This window comes from Anser cygnoides, chromosome 7 (genome assembly GCF_040182565.1).
Source record: "Anser cygnoides isolate HZ-2024a breed goose chromosome 7, Taihu_goose_T2T_genome, whole genome shotgun sequence".
NCBI lineage: Eukaryota > Metazoa > Chordata > Aves > Anseriformes > Anatidae > Anser > Anser cygnoides.
Window position 1 is genome coordinate 28240033 of NC_089879.1, and position 15465 is coordinate 28255497.

General features: G+C 40.1%; 1 protein-coding gene across 14 annotated transcripts in view; it reads left to right on the forward strand.

The window, feature by feature from the left end:
- The window catches only part of RHOBTB1 (Rho related BTB domain containing 1), a 62237-nt gene extending 47069 nt beyond the window's left edge, over positions 1-15168 (forward strand). For 9 of the 14 annotated variants that reach the window (XM_048069421.2, XM_048069425.2, XM_013173781.3 and 6 more), the window contains 3 exons: positions 1137-1225; positions 2716-2821; positions 3331-5600. In XM_048069421.2, the coding sequence (XP_047925378.1) occupies positions 1137-1225; positions 2716-2821; positions 3331-3500 (365 nt within the window). In that variant the 3' untranslated portion in view covers positions 3501-5600. Of the gene's footprint in view, positions 1-1136; positions 1226-2715; positions 2822-3330; positions 5601-6557 lie in introns of those variants that run through there. The other 5 variants (XR_010833015.1, XR_010833016.1, XR_010833017.1 and 2 more) reach the window with 5 other exon arrangements.
- The last annotated feature ends 297 nt before the right edge of the window (positions 15169-15465 follow it).

A 15465-nucleotide genomic window follows, 5' to 3' on the forward strand; every position in this document is an offset into this window, starting at 1 on the left:
TTCAACCTTCATTTCAGGAAGAGGGTTTCCTATCACATGTTTAGAGAAAAATGACCGGATAGGATACTGTTTAGTTTTAAAATTAAATCCATGCATACTCTAGACCTCTGGGATTTATTTTTGTTTGTCTCTATGTATGTAACTTGTCATTGTTCTAAACACATGGTCAAGGCCAAAACTGTCAGAGACAGATGAAGCAAAGCTTGCACGTGTTAACATGACAAAAATGCATGCAAATTTTAATCACATACCAAATCCTAGCTCTCCTTCAGTTGTGCATCAGGAATGTGTATCTTGTCTTCACTGGTTGTGACAGACCAACTCTTTACTGCCTGATTATTCCTTCTAAGTAGTTGCGGCATAAATATACATATGTTATTAATAATATTTTATTCTATTTAATTCTTAATGAAACAATTTTTGAGTTTTCTACTGCCGACAGCTTAACTCAGTAGGGCCAAATCAGTTCACAAAATGCCCCAATAAACACTCAAACCTCTAAGATGTTTTTGCTTCTAGAAAAGGCTTAAGGAGACTCTCTTGAAGTAGCTTTTTGGGTAGCTGGCTCCCTAGGAACAACTAATCTGAGAGGACTTGAAATGAACTTTTCTACATTAGTGCTGTGTTTACTCAATGTATCTGCAGCAGTCTGCTGTTGCCTAAAAACTTGGCTATCGCTTTTGTACTACCCAAAAGAGACAGCTGGTCCATTTTTCTAATTTGTAAGTTTGCACTCCGACAGAAATAGGCAACTGCTGAACTTCGTCCTTCTGTAAGTGATTATTAGTTGCAGGCTCATTTTCTGTAAGAAAGATAACAAATGTGAATGAAAGCAGAAATGAATACTTTGGGTTGAGACAAAGGGGCAGGTACTAATGTGGACTATGCTCCGTTGGAGTAAGAGAGTTTGTACCAGTGATGCAGAATATCCAGACATAACTGTAAAGGCCAGAATTTGGCTTTGGTCACATCTGAAGTTGCTCAGAATATCCAGGTGAATGTGCCACTTGCATAATGATACAGCTAACACTAGAAGGAGGAAGAACGTGGCTTCTTGTTTCCTTGTTAGTGGTGGATGATCTGACCTTGAAATGTGACCGTTTCCCATGTGACTGATGAGTTTTCTTCTCTAACAGAACAGCATGCTGTACAAGAGCTGACAAAAGCCTCAGTGAGTGGCATTGCAATAGATGGAGAAGTACTGTCCTATTTGGAATTGGCTCAGGTTAGTGCGTGCTGTTTTTTAAAGATACTCTGGTCAACTGCAGTACTTACTTTTAGCACCTTATTGGTTCTGAGCATTGCATCTAAGAAACTCAATCTTTAGTTCTGAGAGTGACTGACAATAAAACTGAGATGTATTTCTATTATAAAGGAGGTTTTTACATTAGTTCAAAGATGAAACATCTATGTAAGTAAACTGGGGGTAGTTGTCTTTCAAATACCTGTTTTAATTTGTCTTGACCTTGAAGCTTCCAAGCTCCTCAGTCTCATGCCCATGTTTTAGCAATCTGAAATTTAACATAATGGAGATGCTCAGCTTAGTAATGGTAACTGATTCTTGGGTTCCTCTCTGTAGTTTGTGTAGATACATTTAGGCCTGTATTGTAACATCAAAACTTTTTATATTCTTAGACTTAATGCTTAAACTGGCTACTCAAAGCCAGTCAGAGTGCTTCGTATTCAAACACATTTCAATGTTTTTTGAGTCTCAGAAACCATGCAAACAGAGAGCCCCCAACTCAGTTAAACTGCACACTTCTGTTTTCCAAAATGAGTGCTACAGCAGTCTACCAAATACAAGTAGTATTTGCTATTTAGCTTGTAGTAGTACAAATTAAAATATCTTTTAATCAAATTATTCTTGATTTCGCACTAATGATGTGTCTGGCTCCAGCTTGTCTTAAGCCTGGAGTTAAAGTAGCACTGAAATACAGCAGAAGCTGACCACCATGCAAGATGTCCTGCAGCTGCTTTCAAGTGCCTCTTGCAATATCTTGAGTGCTGTTACAAAACTAGGACTTAACCCCTTCCAAGAAAAGGCAGCTTACATCACTGAATTTTGATTTTATGAAGGGTTCTTCCTTTTATTTTTCTGCTTGAAGGCAGAAGTAATGTGTCTAACTACTGTTACGATATCCTCTGTGCCCTGTACAGCTGTGTGATGTTTTATAACCTGAGATGGTAATAGACAGTCAGAATGCCAGAATAGATACACATGATTACAGTCTGATTTGCATTATAGTTCTTGCTTCTTTATGACTGTAGGAAGCTTGTACTAGATTTTGTTTTGAGCTTTCAGTAGTGCTTGAATTCTGTCAATGACTGTAGTTTCACAGTGAGTTACTTCAGAGTAGGCTTTGTAGTAACTGACAGGGCAACATAACTGGTACAAACATACCAGAAAAATGAGGTCTAGTGTGCCTCAGGCTCAGATCCTGTGTGGGATTAAGTGCAGTTTGCCAGATAATCTGCATGCTAAGCACCTATTCATGAGCCTTTTGGGCCACTGTGCTCCAGCAGAATTGTCTGACAAGGTCTGGGACATATAGAGGGCAATTCAACCTCAAAAGATTCCCTGTAAGCTTGGGAGAGTGCTACCAGATATATGTCTACTAAGGATGACTCTAACTTGAATTGTTAGTCGAGGCTGAAAAATAAATGGTAACTTCAGGAAGTGGAATATGCTTCTTGTTTTTTGGTTTTTTTTTACAGTTTCACAACGCTAACCAGCTGGCAGCGTGGTGCTTGCACTACATCTGCACCAATTACAACAGTGTTTGCTCCAAATTCCGCAAGGAAATCAAAGCTAAATCTTCAGGTATGAGCAACTTTCCTCCTCAGTTTTCATGAGGCTTTCCCTTCTTTCTCCCCATCCAGTCCATTATATGTGAAGACAAAGATGAGCTCAGGTAGTGCAGAGGTTCAGTCTCATAGCTCAGCTATCTTGTGTAGCATTCATATATTCTTCTAATCTATAAGGAAAGGTCATAGTCATTAGCCTGATTCCTGGGCAAGCATTATGTTCTATACCTATTTCAGTGATGCTAGAAGGAACAGAGCTGTTTTCAGGCTCCGTGATAAAAGATACATGCTGTAGAGGGCTTGCATTTTTATACTCTTCTTTGGTGGACTGAGGTCTCAGGTGCAGCTGCTCTCAAACTCTTTTCACCCGTAAGACATATCAGGAAACTGGGGAAATTCCTGATAAGCCAGCTAACGCAGACACTGGATAAATGATTAGCTGTAGAGCTTTTGGCAGACAATCAAGATGTTTCTGAATGTGTAACTTACCATTTTGTTTTTGGGACTTTGTTTCTTTTTAATCAGATAATCAAGAATATTTTGAGAGGCATCGCTGGCCACCTGTGTGGTATTTAAAGGAAGAAGATCACTACCAGCGAGTTAAGAAAGAAAGAGAAAAAGAAGATGTTGCACTGAATAAACACCATTCAAAGCGGAAGTGGTGCTTCTGGAATTCCTCTGCTGTAGTTGCCTGAACAAAGCACATAACTGGAAATCCATAGCCAGCGTCCGAAGTTAGTCTTATTGTTAGAAATAAGATATAGTTCAGGTTTTCAGGAAACTCTGTTCCACGTGTGCATTTATTATTGCTAGGGTCAAAAGCACAAGCTCACTGAAAGTGAGCCTGGAACAGCTCCTCAAAGTCATATGTATATTTTTGGTTAGGAAGCAGATAAATGTCTACCATTATTACATTTCTTTTTATACCAAAAAAAAATCCAGCATTAACGTTTCAATCTCCAATTGGGAAATATTTTTATACTGTCTAGTGTATTTTGTTCAGAAAAAAGTCTGGATATCATTTTATTTTACAAACCACAAAATAACCATGTAGCAGCTTTGTATTAGATTTTAACTATTTTTACTATGCGAGTACAGTGAAATAGACAATCCTCAGTCATAAGAGACAGCTTTTAGAGTATCTCATAAAAAGTCATCTTAGGAAAAAAAATCTAGCTGCCTAGTATAAGTTTTGTTTTTTAAAGTACTGTGCATTGGTGATATAATTAGGTGATTATTTTACCTTTCTGAAGTAAAGGGTTAGAATAAGATCCAGTAACTGCAAGTTATAGAGCGCTTGATCTTTGCTTAGCTGAATAATAGGTAGTATAATTACCCATTCAACTGCAGGCAAATGTATTTCTAATATTTGCCATGTAAGTGCAAATAATTATGGAGTTGTGGGCCATGTGAAATCTAGTGATTCTAAGTATTCAGAGGTTTTAAATGTCTAGATCAAAGAGGATATTTCTAAAACCATTTAGAAGGGCTTATTAATTTATATCCTTATATTAGTACGGATGTGAATACAAAAAGCAGTTATACTGCTTGCATTTGAATTACTGCATGGCAGTTACCTTGTTCGGTGAAATCTTAACCATGCAGCCACTCCTCATGCCGAATTCCATTTTGCTTTAGTGCAAGCAAATGAAAGGGCTGCAAAACCAAGTAAGAGTTATCTAGTGTTATAGCCTTTTGTAAGCGAAGAATGATCTTCACACACCATCACTTCAGTTTGATCCGAATTGTTTTGTAACTTTTCCAAGATTGAATTCAAAGTGTTAGATTATTTTTAAGTAGGTCATATATTTCCTCTGGAAACAGGTATTCCCAGAAAGCTGAGGCAGAATGATGGAATTCCACATGAGTGATGCAAAAAGGAAAAAGCCTACAGAGTTTTCAAATATCTTGCGTGTTTATGACTTTTTATCAACCATTGCGCTAAAGCTGCAGTATTACACTAGATTACAAAGGGGTGAGAGCATTTTTAAAAGACCAAAACTAAAATACATAGACTGTAGGACATACACATGCAATCCTGTACAGTGTCTCAGGCACAATTCTGTAACCAAGGGTAGTATTGTGTATTAGGTCTGTTAATATTGTTTTGTGCTGGCATCTCAGCATACCACTGTGAAAAGCTGTTTTTTGTTTTTTTCCTGTATTCAAAGGCAAGGCAGTATGGTCAAGCCCCCATGCTGTAGGTCAGGAAATGCTTTGGACCGAAAGCCATATACATCTCTACCTATTTGAGTTCTGACCGGAGTAATTCTTGGCAGATGCTACTGCAGGGTGGTAGAAGCTGCCCAGCATGGAAAGAGATGCTGCTCTACAGACTTTTATAAGGCAAGCAAGTGGCAGATTCCTACCCTGGTAAAGATTTGTCACCGTATGGTGATAAAGAAGGGCTATAAGTGACGGCTGCAAATATAGTCTCCTTAATTCTTGGTCAGTGAAGATGAAAATTGTAGAGAAGACAGACTGAGAAAAGATGCATCAAGACTAAGGTGAGATAAGTATTTGTTGTCATGAAACATTAACTAGTCACGTTTTAAGTATCGCTACTAGGTTTTACACAACCAAAGCTACTGTATGATTGTAATCTTGCCAAACTAATGGATATATAAATGAACCTGAGGTATATGCAATAATATCCAGTTGTGCTAGTTATCAGCTACTATAACCAAGTGGCTGGTTCATTTGGTTAATGCTGTCTATGGCCTTTAATCATGGTGGTTATTTTGTGTTTTTTATTTTGAAAAAAAGTCAATAAAATGGTTTAGTTACAAATTGTCTCTCATCTCTCTGAAGAAGCTTTCTAAATTCGTAAAAAGGATTCCACCCTTTTTATAGCCACTTGTAAGCATGCAGCTGTGATATTATTCATTGAATTTTGCTGAGCTGACTCTTGTATGGCATATTAGGATTTATGATTGGGAATGTAACAAGGAAGCCCTATAGTGTTTGTATATGATGGGGATGGGGCAAGGTCTGTGCTTGTTGCTTACTGTTAAACTGGATAACAGAACAAAAAAAAATCTCCTGCCACTTTTCCACATGATTTCTGATATTTAATTACCATGATATTACCCAAGGGACATGAAACTAATTAGTCATGACAGCCAAGGGGAGGAAAAATGCAGGTAAACAGCAGGAACTCCATAAGGTTCTCAGCAGACTCTAAACTTTCTACAGCCATTGTTTTTCATGCTTTCTCACTACTGTTGTTGTCAGCCATTATACAGAAATCCTAATTACCTGTTAGTGGGCTCTCAGAAACTACATCCTCAAATACAGACTTTATAAATTGATAAAGGTAGAAAGATGGTGCTTCTCCAGAAGATTTTTACAAGATGTCATGCAAAGAACGTCATTTGTGATTTTTTTTCTTAAAGCTCTTAGGCAATACAAAGGACGTTGCATTCAGAACACAATGTGCATTTCTCCTCAAGTGCAATTTGAGAATGTTATATATGTCAGTGATTTAGAATATTTTTGGAAGCAAAATTTTATTCCTTTGAATTTACCATTAGAAAAGGCGGTTGGATCAATACTGACAAAAAAAACACAAGAATGATTATGATAAAACTGGCGGCATGAAGGGATCAAATTAGAAGTGTTACTCTTTGGGTTGGTTTTTAGTTTTGTTTTTTAATTATTATGGCCATTTAGAGAAAGTTGCGTATCTTTTCTTTCTGGAGAGTCTCAGCTTATTTATTAGAAACAGTGTTCTTCTGTTTGTTTTTCCTAAGAGAGAGAACTGCAAGCAAGTAAGGTCTGGCCTAAAGAACCTGCATCAACACTCAAACCGGTGCTTTCAGCCTCCCAACCCACAAATAGCTCACCAGAGCCAGAAATAAAGTGTTTTGTGAGTAATAGAGGATTGGCCAGACCAGCTGCAACTTGCTAATTTCATTTACTGAAGATGTAGTCAGAATTGTCTTCTGGTTGGATCAGACTTCAAGATGTGTAAAGGAAAGCTAGATAGCACTAAATACATGGATGAATTAAAAAGGATTACCTCATAGAAGAGGGTAATCTGGACATCCCTTCTGAGCACTGACAGCGTGATAGTACCAGAGGAAGTAAGGGAGGAGCACCACTGTACTTTATTGCCCTAATTCTTCATCAGCTTACCCACAAATACCCTTCAAACACAGCAATTTATACCCTGAAGGGTTCAGTTTGTAAAATGAAAGTTTTTCCCTGCCATGTTCCAGTAACAAGCGGTGGGAGTATGACTGAAGGCATCTTGGAAATCCTGTTCTGAGGGCCAAGTCTTCCATCTCCTTTACACAGTTATTTAGGTAAAGATTTAATATACCAGATAGGATTGATTTTGGTATCTAAACTCCAGAAAGTGGTAACATTTCATTTCATCAGACTAGTCTTTGTCAGGCTAGAAGAGATTTGCTGTCTTTGTCAGATAAAACCACAGGTTTTGTCCCTCTTCTATCCCTTTTTTCCCTTTTATACTTTTGTCATCAGATAATCTAGCGTTTATTTACTCTGGGTTGGAGCTCAAGGCATGTACTATGCAGCGAGGTGTCTTTAAAGTGGGTTGCTTGCCACTCCTGAATCCTGAAAATGATTTAACAGCATTTACATGAGTCTACTTCCTAATAGGCAAAATTCCTATTGAAGTGGATAAGAGACTCTGCACACGCGCACACACACTTTGGGCTTTGAGGTACCACCTAATGAACTTAGACATTGTTGCTTGTCTTTGTTCCAAATCTGATAACAGAAGTTTGCTCTGTGTGCTGCATGCATGATAGGAGTGTATTAGCAGCAATAATCCCCATTCTACAGGCGCTACAAGTTAATTCACTGTCAGCTAACATACACCATTGCCTTCAGCTAAAAAAATATAATCTGTGTCACAAATTGATTCTACACTAGCAGACAGAACAATGGGACTATCGTATATCTGTTCAGAAAAACTAAATCCCTCACTGCTGCTTACATAAAAATCTTGATTTCTTGTAGAAATTTGAAAAGCTTTTGGATCAAGGCTGCACGAGGCTAAGAAGAAAATTTGAACATTAGAAATGGAAGAATGATTATGCTAATGTATCTAAGCTCTGGAGAAAGTCAAACTGAGAAGATTAAGATGTGATTCAGAGAGAGCAGTTACCATAGGACAACAGTTGTGATGGCTCCTTTGCAATTGTTTAGCCTTACTATTTCATTTGTAAGCAGGCCATACCACTACAACTTCCTGCTGGGCTGTTTTGCAGCTGTCGCTGTGCCCAGACAGAGGTTCTGCACACACTCCCCCGTACACATTGCAGTGAAGACATATTATATTGCTGATTCATCTCAAGTCCTTTTCCATGCAGTGCTGATACCCCCCAGTCAGTCAGCTGACCTACAGAGGAGCCCAGTACCACCTGCTGGACTTGGTTTATTTTTTTTTGTCCGATGTCAAAGGTTATTCCAGAACAGTGAGGTCCTTATCCCAACATACAAGGGATCTCCAGCTACTCTCCTCCACTGGGACAGCATATAGCAGAACAATGAAGCTCTGTGTCAGCCAGGGATTGACCTGTTCAGGGATTTCAAGGTAAAAGCATTCAACAGTTTCCAAAAAACAAACAGGAAGTCAGAGACGGAGTCACAGACACAGGTACCAGCTGCATGACAGCATGACGACAGCTTTTCAGGTACCATTCAAAGATGATCAACTGGGAAAGGGGAGGTTCCCTGTAGATACCAGTTCTGGTTTTCAGAGGTTAAAAAAAAAATCAGCAGTTTAAGGGTATATAATTAAAAATGCATCTTAGTCATAAATATAAGATGTTCATTCTAAGCAAGTAATAGATGCGATTCTCCCACCCCCTTATAAACATCAGAGTGTGCTCTACATGTTGCACAGATTATTCTTTAGATTTGTCCTGGATCCTCATTTAGATTTACAGCCTGCTTACAAAGTTCTGTAGATGTGAATTAATCAACACAGGCATTCACATTTTCTTTTGTGAGGTGTCTGGGGTTAGTTTTTAGTTGATTAACAAATCTTATCGCATGATAAAATAGTCTGATAAATGACATCTCTTCCACTGGCAGTATGAAGAAAGGGGGGTTTCTAAAGGAGCCCCCAGGGGTTCTCTGGGAGCTCTGCATCCTCCCTGTTCCCATGTTGCAGAGTCTGCAGGAAGGGCTGCATTGGCATGCAGGAAATGGGACCTAGTGTCACTGGTCCTGCAGTCCATAAGACACACAGCACTCTGTAAAACAATCTCAGTTAAGTGCAAACACTTGCAGTCAAGTGTAAATACTTGCTCAGTCATTATTCATCTTTGGAGAGGAAGATTTGCCTCTTACTTTCTAACTGTCCAGCATGGCCAGGGTACACAACTTTTCCTGCCTCCCTCAGACTCACCTGAGGAGACAGGACCTCCTCAGCTTTGTTCCCATTTCATTTCAGCGGGACAAGGACAGGAAAGTTTGAGGATGTTGAAGTGATTCCTGGCCTGATGAGAGTACATCTCTGGAAGGTGCTGCAGTCAATGGAGGACTGTAGTCCCCACTGCTGCATGTCCTTTTCTTTCTCAGGTTACAAATGATAGAAAATGAATAGCAGTGGTAACATGCTGTGGAGACTGATGTCTGCACTTCACACAGTTTTTATGGCAAGTTTGTCTGCTGTAGTCATAGCAAACTTAGTTTTGTGGAAAAAAAATAAGAGGAATAAAAAAATAGAAATGGCTCCCTCAAAAGATTATTGGCCAGTTATCAAGAGGTAATTGGGTAATTAAATTAAAGACTCGCTTTCTTAAGCATCTCTAGTCTCTCTGACCATGAGGAGGGGACTGAAGGTCAGTACTGGGGTAGCCAGGCAGACTTTTCCTAGCTGTTGATAGAACTGATTGTCCCTATGTAGCTGAGGAGGGGGGTAAAGAGGCTGGTGCCTTAGAGTTTGTTAGATGTCATAAAATGATTCACCATCTGCTACCTCTTTGCTATGCACTGCGGTAGGTACTGTTGGTCTGAGCTTGCTTTAGGGCTCCAGGAAGGAATTCTGTGGCCTGTACTGACTAGCAGTACATGGAGCAGATGTGCCACATACCTGTAAAAGATAGGCACTTGCTGCATAAGCTGCAACTGTAGGTGCAGCATTTGATAACCTTGCTGTTCTCATCTAGCTCCATGGCTTTTCCTTTTCTCTAGGAAGAAATACTAAGGAGACATTCCTCACCCTCCCAGTCCATAAAATATGGGTTGGATTTAGTCCAGGGAGATGACGCCAAGTTAGAATTACGTTCTCCCCTCAGTCTTCAAAAGCTTTTTTGTTTGTTTGTTTGTTTTTAAACCTGGGTACACAGACATCAAGCAGAAATCCAGTAATTCAGCCTATTGCACCTTCACTAATTCTAAGCTGGTTTTTGAGTCCTGATCAGCCAGGTGCCCATTCAGGGCAGTCAAGTTGCTGAACTTGCCTTGTGACACTGGGAATGCAAAGAGCTTACACAAGTTCACAGGAGATCTGGAAAGGTCCATGAATGAGATGTTTACTGAAGTTAATAAATACATAGACTATGCCTGACTGAGCAGTTTCCCAAGTCAAACAAATGCTGGGAGTTTTCAGGAGAGGTGTCACTACTTAGTCGCAATCTTCTTTCTCTGGGTATTGAAGGCAGCATAAAGGACACATGGATCCTTGGTCTGACCCAGCACTGCTGTTCTCTGTGCTCCAAAAAAGATGGAAAAGAAGGATTCAAGCTGCAGAGGTTGGTGTGTCTTTTCCCACCCAGCTCACTGCAAAGGAGCGTGTGAATACCTAAAAGGGATTTTTCCCTGCCATTTTTGCAGAACACTTTCTGTGGGGCTAGCTAGATCTCTTGATGCACTAGCACTGAGAGCAGTCTTTGTAACAATGAGTGCTAATAATAAATCCAGGTGGCATTGATGAGAGCATGCATAGAAAAAAAAAATCACTCACTTTTTTACAGGTTAACGTGCAGCACTCGAGCATGCCTTTTCTGCACCAGCTGCACTGAATGGAATTATTGCCCATTCACTAAGCCACATCCCGTCAGGCTGGACACTATCTCCACTTCTCTCCACTGTTCACAAGAGTCTATTGCTGCCACAGGACACTTTTCATCTATTGGATGTTTATCCAAAAGCTTTACCACACTGGCTCTGGGTCATTATCTGCATTTCAACTCTGCTACAAAACAAAGAAGTGATTTTTTCAGGATCATGCAACCAAGTAATACCTGACCCGATCTCTCTTTTAGGTGCACAGCTAATCATAATAAGTTCTTGAACGGACTGTCAGGCGTAAGCTACCAGATCAGCTAATTTGCTCCTTCTATTGCCATTTTCTTTCAGGGACCCATCAGTGCAAGACATCTTCTCATTGAATTCCCTTTTGGTCTTAATTGCAATACCTGGGGAGTAAAACACAGCCATGACATTTTCTCCTTGTCCATTCAACAGTCAGCTACAATGTCATTTTCTGATTTGACAGCATTTGAGTGGAGAGCTAATCAAGTCAAAACCACCTGATTTGGGCACTTGACATTTCATGAATATCCTCATTCTTTGATACAGGCTGCAATTGGGCTTAAGGAGGGCATAGTGGCACAATCACTATTTTTGTGCTGAGTTGTCTGCACATTTGTGAGATTGGCACACTCTAGGAAATCAGAAATCTCTTCAGGAAGTAGTAGTCCTTTTTGCCTACTAAGGAAGCAGTTATCTGTATTACACTGAGGGCTGTGTTCAGCCTGGGGTGGGAAAAAAATTGGAGAAGCCAAAACTCATGAAAGGTGGAAAGGCTATCAGGGAATAACTGAGCACTCATCTGCTGTGGCACTCCCTAAGAAGGCTCCCATTTCACTGCAGAAATACTTCTCTGCTATTTCCCTCCCTCTCCTATGGGCAGAACCACTTGTATTTGGATGGTTTAGCCTTACATCTGGTGTCCATTCAGGCACTCATCACTTGCCTGCCGATGGCAAGCACAGACTCAGCATGTGAAGGGGAAAGAAGAGGGATTCATCCCTCATCTGTTTGTGGAAGGCAGTATTGTTCTTGCATAGTTCCATGCAAAGGGTTAGTCTATTAGAGAGGGCCAGATCCATGAAGTGATAGTGCCTACAGATGGAAAGACCGCAAAGCAGAAGCCCCTTTGAGTACAGTAGTTAGACCCAGGCACCATCTCCTGGGAATGAGATGGATAAGTCCTGCCCAATATATTTCATGAATGATGAGATCTTTCCCCACAATCTGCAGTAAGTGCTGGTGATGATTCTGGGTGATGTTCATACTGTGCGTTATCACATAATTTAGCAAGATGCCTGTCAGGATTTTTTTTTTTTTTAAAGTGCCTTGAATCATATAGCTCTAACCGAGCACCTAAGTAATATGTTAGATCCAGCTTTGTGCTGCAACCCCCCCAGTCAGCTGTGCTGCACTGTTCTTTAGGTGGCCCCTTTGCCTTTTGGGAATTAATCAGTTTCCAGTTCCAGGCCGTACAGTAGCATATTAAGAAAAAAGCAGTGAGCAGTAGTAGTAGGAAGATGTCTTTAAGTGTAGCCATCAGCCTGTTGACCACAGAGGGACAAGGTAAGTACTGTGCCTTGCTAACAATTCTGTCCACCCTCTTCATCTCACTGCTTACTCACTTTGCTTATTCTTTTCACACACAAGGCTGACAAAGCACCATCACTTCGCACGATACACATTTCTTCTATTGCTCAGGGAATAGCCTTTCATTATTATAAGCTTTTTCAGTTTTCTTAAGGCCTTTTACTACTTGGCCACTGTAGCATAATTTATTTTGTTGAACGGTTTACACACATTAAAGTGTGTGAAGTTGTATTTATATGTCTCTGATGAGTTCTTCGCTGGCTGGTGGATCAGTGTTTTCATGGCTTTTGCCTTCACAGTACTATTTTTCACCTAAAAATGGGACTGCAAGCCTTCTGACTCCTGCCACCTCACTTCAATTCTCAGCTCCAGATAGATAGCACAAGGTCTGGCATCATCCCTGCAGTGGGAGTTTCTCACTTCCATCCAGAGCAGCTGAGGACCCTTTAAACAGCAAGCTGCAACTATGCCCCTGAGCTTCCGTCCTGTGGTTTTCTGGCTCCAAGCGCTTAGTTTAAGTTAGACCTTATTTATAATAAAAATGATGTATGTTTAAATATAGATCTGCCTACAATTGCCTTTATAACTGAAATGGTTCTTCCCATCTTCCCCCAATACATCCTTCTCCTTAAGCTTTTCTTAAGCCATGTGATTAAAGATGACTGTGGGTACACTCACATCAGAGTAGAAGGAAAGCTTTGTTTTGGGCAAGTACTACCATTAGTGTTGAAAGCTCGTGCAGAAGTTCAGATAGGAGAAAATAAGGTCTAGTCAGAGCCAGATAGACTAGCCCTCACTATTTTTCATGAGGAAGAAAGGGCAATGCTCCTCCCAGATAGGATGATATGAGGATACCAGATTGCAGTCACAGCACATTGCTCCATCAGCCTTAAACACCTTTTGAGTAATTCCTGAGTTCCTCTAACAGAGCTATATTCACACAACGGTGTAGTGCCAGTTTTTCATTAGAGACCCAAACCTTAGGCATAACACTTCTGTGTAAGCATTGAGTTTGTCAGTACCTAAGCTGGTTATCAAAAAAATGCTTTTCCCTAAAAATAGACCAAAATTTTAAAGTTCAGGGAGAGTAGTGTCTTTTGTCCTTGCCCTGTGCTAGTGACATACTGTCAGAACAAATGGGCCCTTGAAAATATCACATACTTCACTGCCTTTTGGACTAGGGGGAGGAAAAAGTGCTAGTATTTAAGTGAGGCTGAACAGTAGGTAGTAGACAACACCAAGAGAAACTGAGGCTTGTTTTTAGATGCACAATCACCACCACTAGTGGATTCACCTGTAATTGCTTTAGCTGAGAATGCCTGCAAGCCTCACACACAAACACAGCTCCAAGTCCTTCCTCTTACACAGCCACCCTCAGACCTCCAGCTGCAGGAGGACACAGGAGCAGCTAGTTGAGCTGTATCACAGGTGATCTGCTAGGACAGCCTTTATACCCATTGCCCTTGGATGTGGGCCAGCCATGCAGATGGCCTCTTTTTGGCCCTGCTTTCTGCTGAGTGGTACATGAGAGCCTACCACCCACCAAATCTATCTTTGCACAGTTCGTTATGATGTATCTCTGTGGCTAGGTAGGAGAACACACACATTTCTTGATAAATGAGGCTCAGCTTCTCTGTTTTGGGGTACTTTACCTACTTGCTGAGGATTTTGAAGGTTGCCAGAAGCAGAGGAGACAGGAAAGAAAAGTGTCAAATGAAGTGTATTTCAGCGTCTAAAAAAAGTAAAATAAGAGCTGAATGGTTTGTTGAAAGCCTCATTCAAGCAATAGGAATTGCTAATCAGTAACATATCTGTAGTATACTAGGTAGGGCTATAAAAGCATCTTACTAAGATTAATTTAGCACCATAACACCTTTGTGAAATAAGCAGATTACCCCACTGAATAGGGAAAAAAACAATGGATAAAGATATTATGTAGAAACTAATTGCTGCACAGAGATCCCCACATCTATTTATCCTCAATCATTGTACCAGGCTGCAGCATCAATGCCTTCTATAACTTTAAGCAAGGCATTTTTCCAGCTATTAATAACCAGCTAGGATTTGTGGTCAAGAGATGTCCCATATAACAACTCATCCCTGTAGTTATTAGGGGTTTTACTGCTCATTCCTTAACCACCTCTTTCTTTAGCACAACAATGTAGTATAGCAGCAGGAAGCAGAGACTGAAGTCTAAAGACAACAGGAGCTTACAGTTATTTCCTTACAAAAGGCCTCCTGCAGTGTCATAAGCTTGCATAAGGCCAACCCCAACAAAACCAGGAGGAAAAGGCTTCTACTAGACCACAATCTTGGTACCAACACAGAGCAGAGGAAACTTAAGGAATCCTTACCTCAGTCTGTAAGCAAACATACAAGTTAAACAAATACAGACCTAGATTGCTACCAGAATAAAAACATTGCCTCTTGTAACAAAATGACAAAAATCCCATGAAAAGGAAGAAAGCTTCCCATAGGCCATGTAATGTAACATTTTCTTCCCTAACGTATTACTTCATACATGACTGAAGAAGAAAACCAATTTAAATCAGGTAAGGGGGGGGAAACAAGTTACCTTTGACTTCATTTAACTCTGAGTACTGCTCTTTCCTCACCAGTTACAAAGCAGCCAACTCACCTGCTGCTTCAGCTTTTAAAGCCTTCCTATCCCCAGAAGCCTTTGTGCCATTCCCTCTCCCTCCTCTCCTGGGCTTTATTTCAGTGGGCTTTAACCTAGTGGGAGGGTAAATTTATTTCAGCTGTAGTTTTTTTTTTTTTTTTTTTTTTACTTCTTATTTCTCTATTCTTCTCCGCTGAAGTAGTGCTACATTAAGTGCATTAACATCTTCTTGTTTTCATTCTGCAATGTAAAAGATGTCTCTCAAAAATTTAAATTAAAAATACTTCTAAGCTTATTTCTTAATAGAGACCCATTCATAAACGTTTGGTTTCATTCATTGACGTGTTCTTCTGTAAGGAATCATCTGCTGCAGCTCTATGTAAAATCTGGGGATTGGATCACTAAGAGGACATTGAACAGGATTCTGAGGAAAAAAA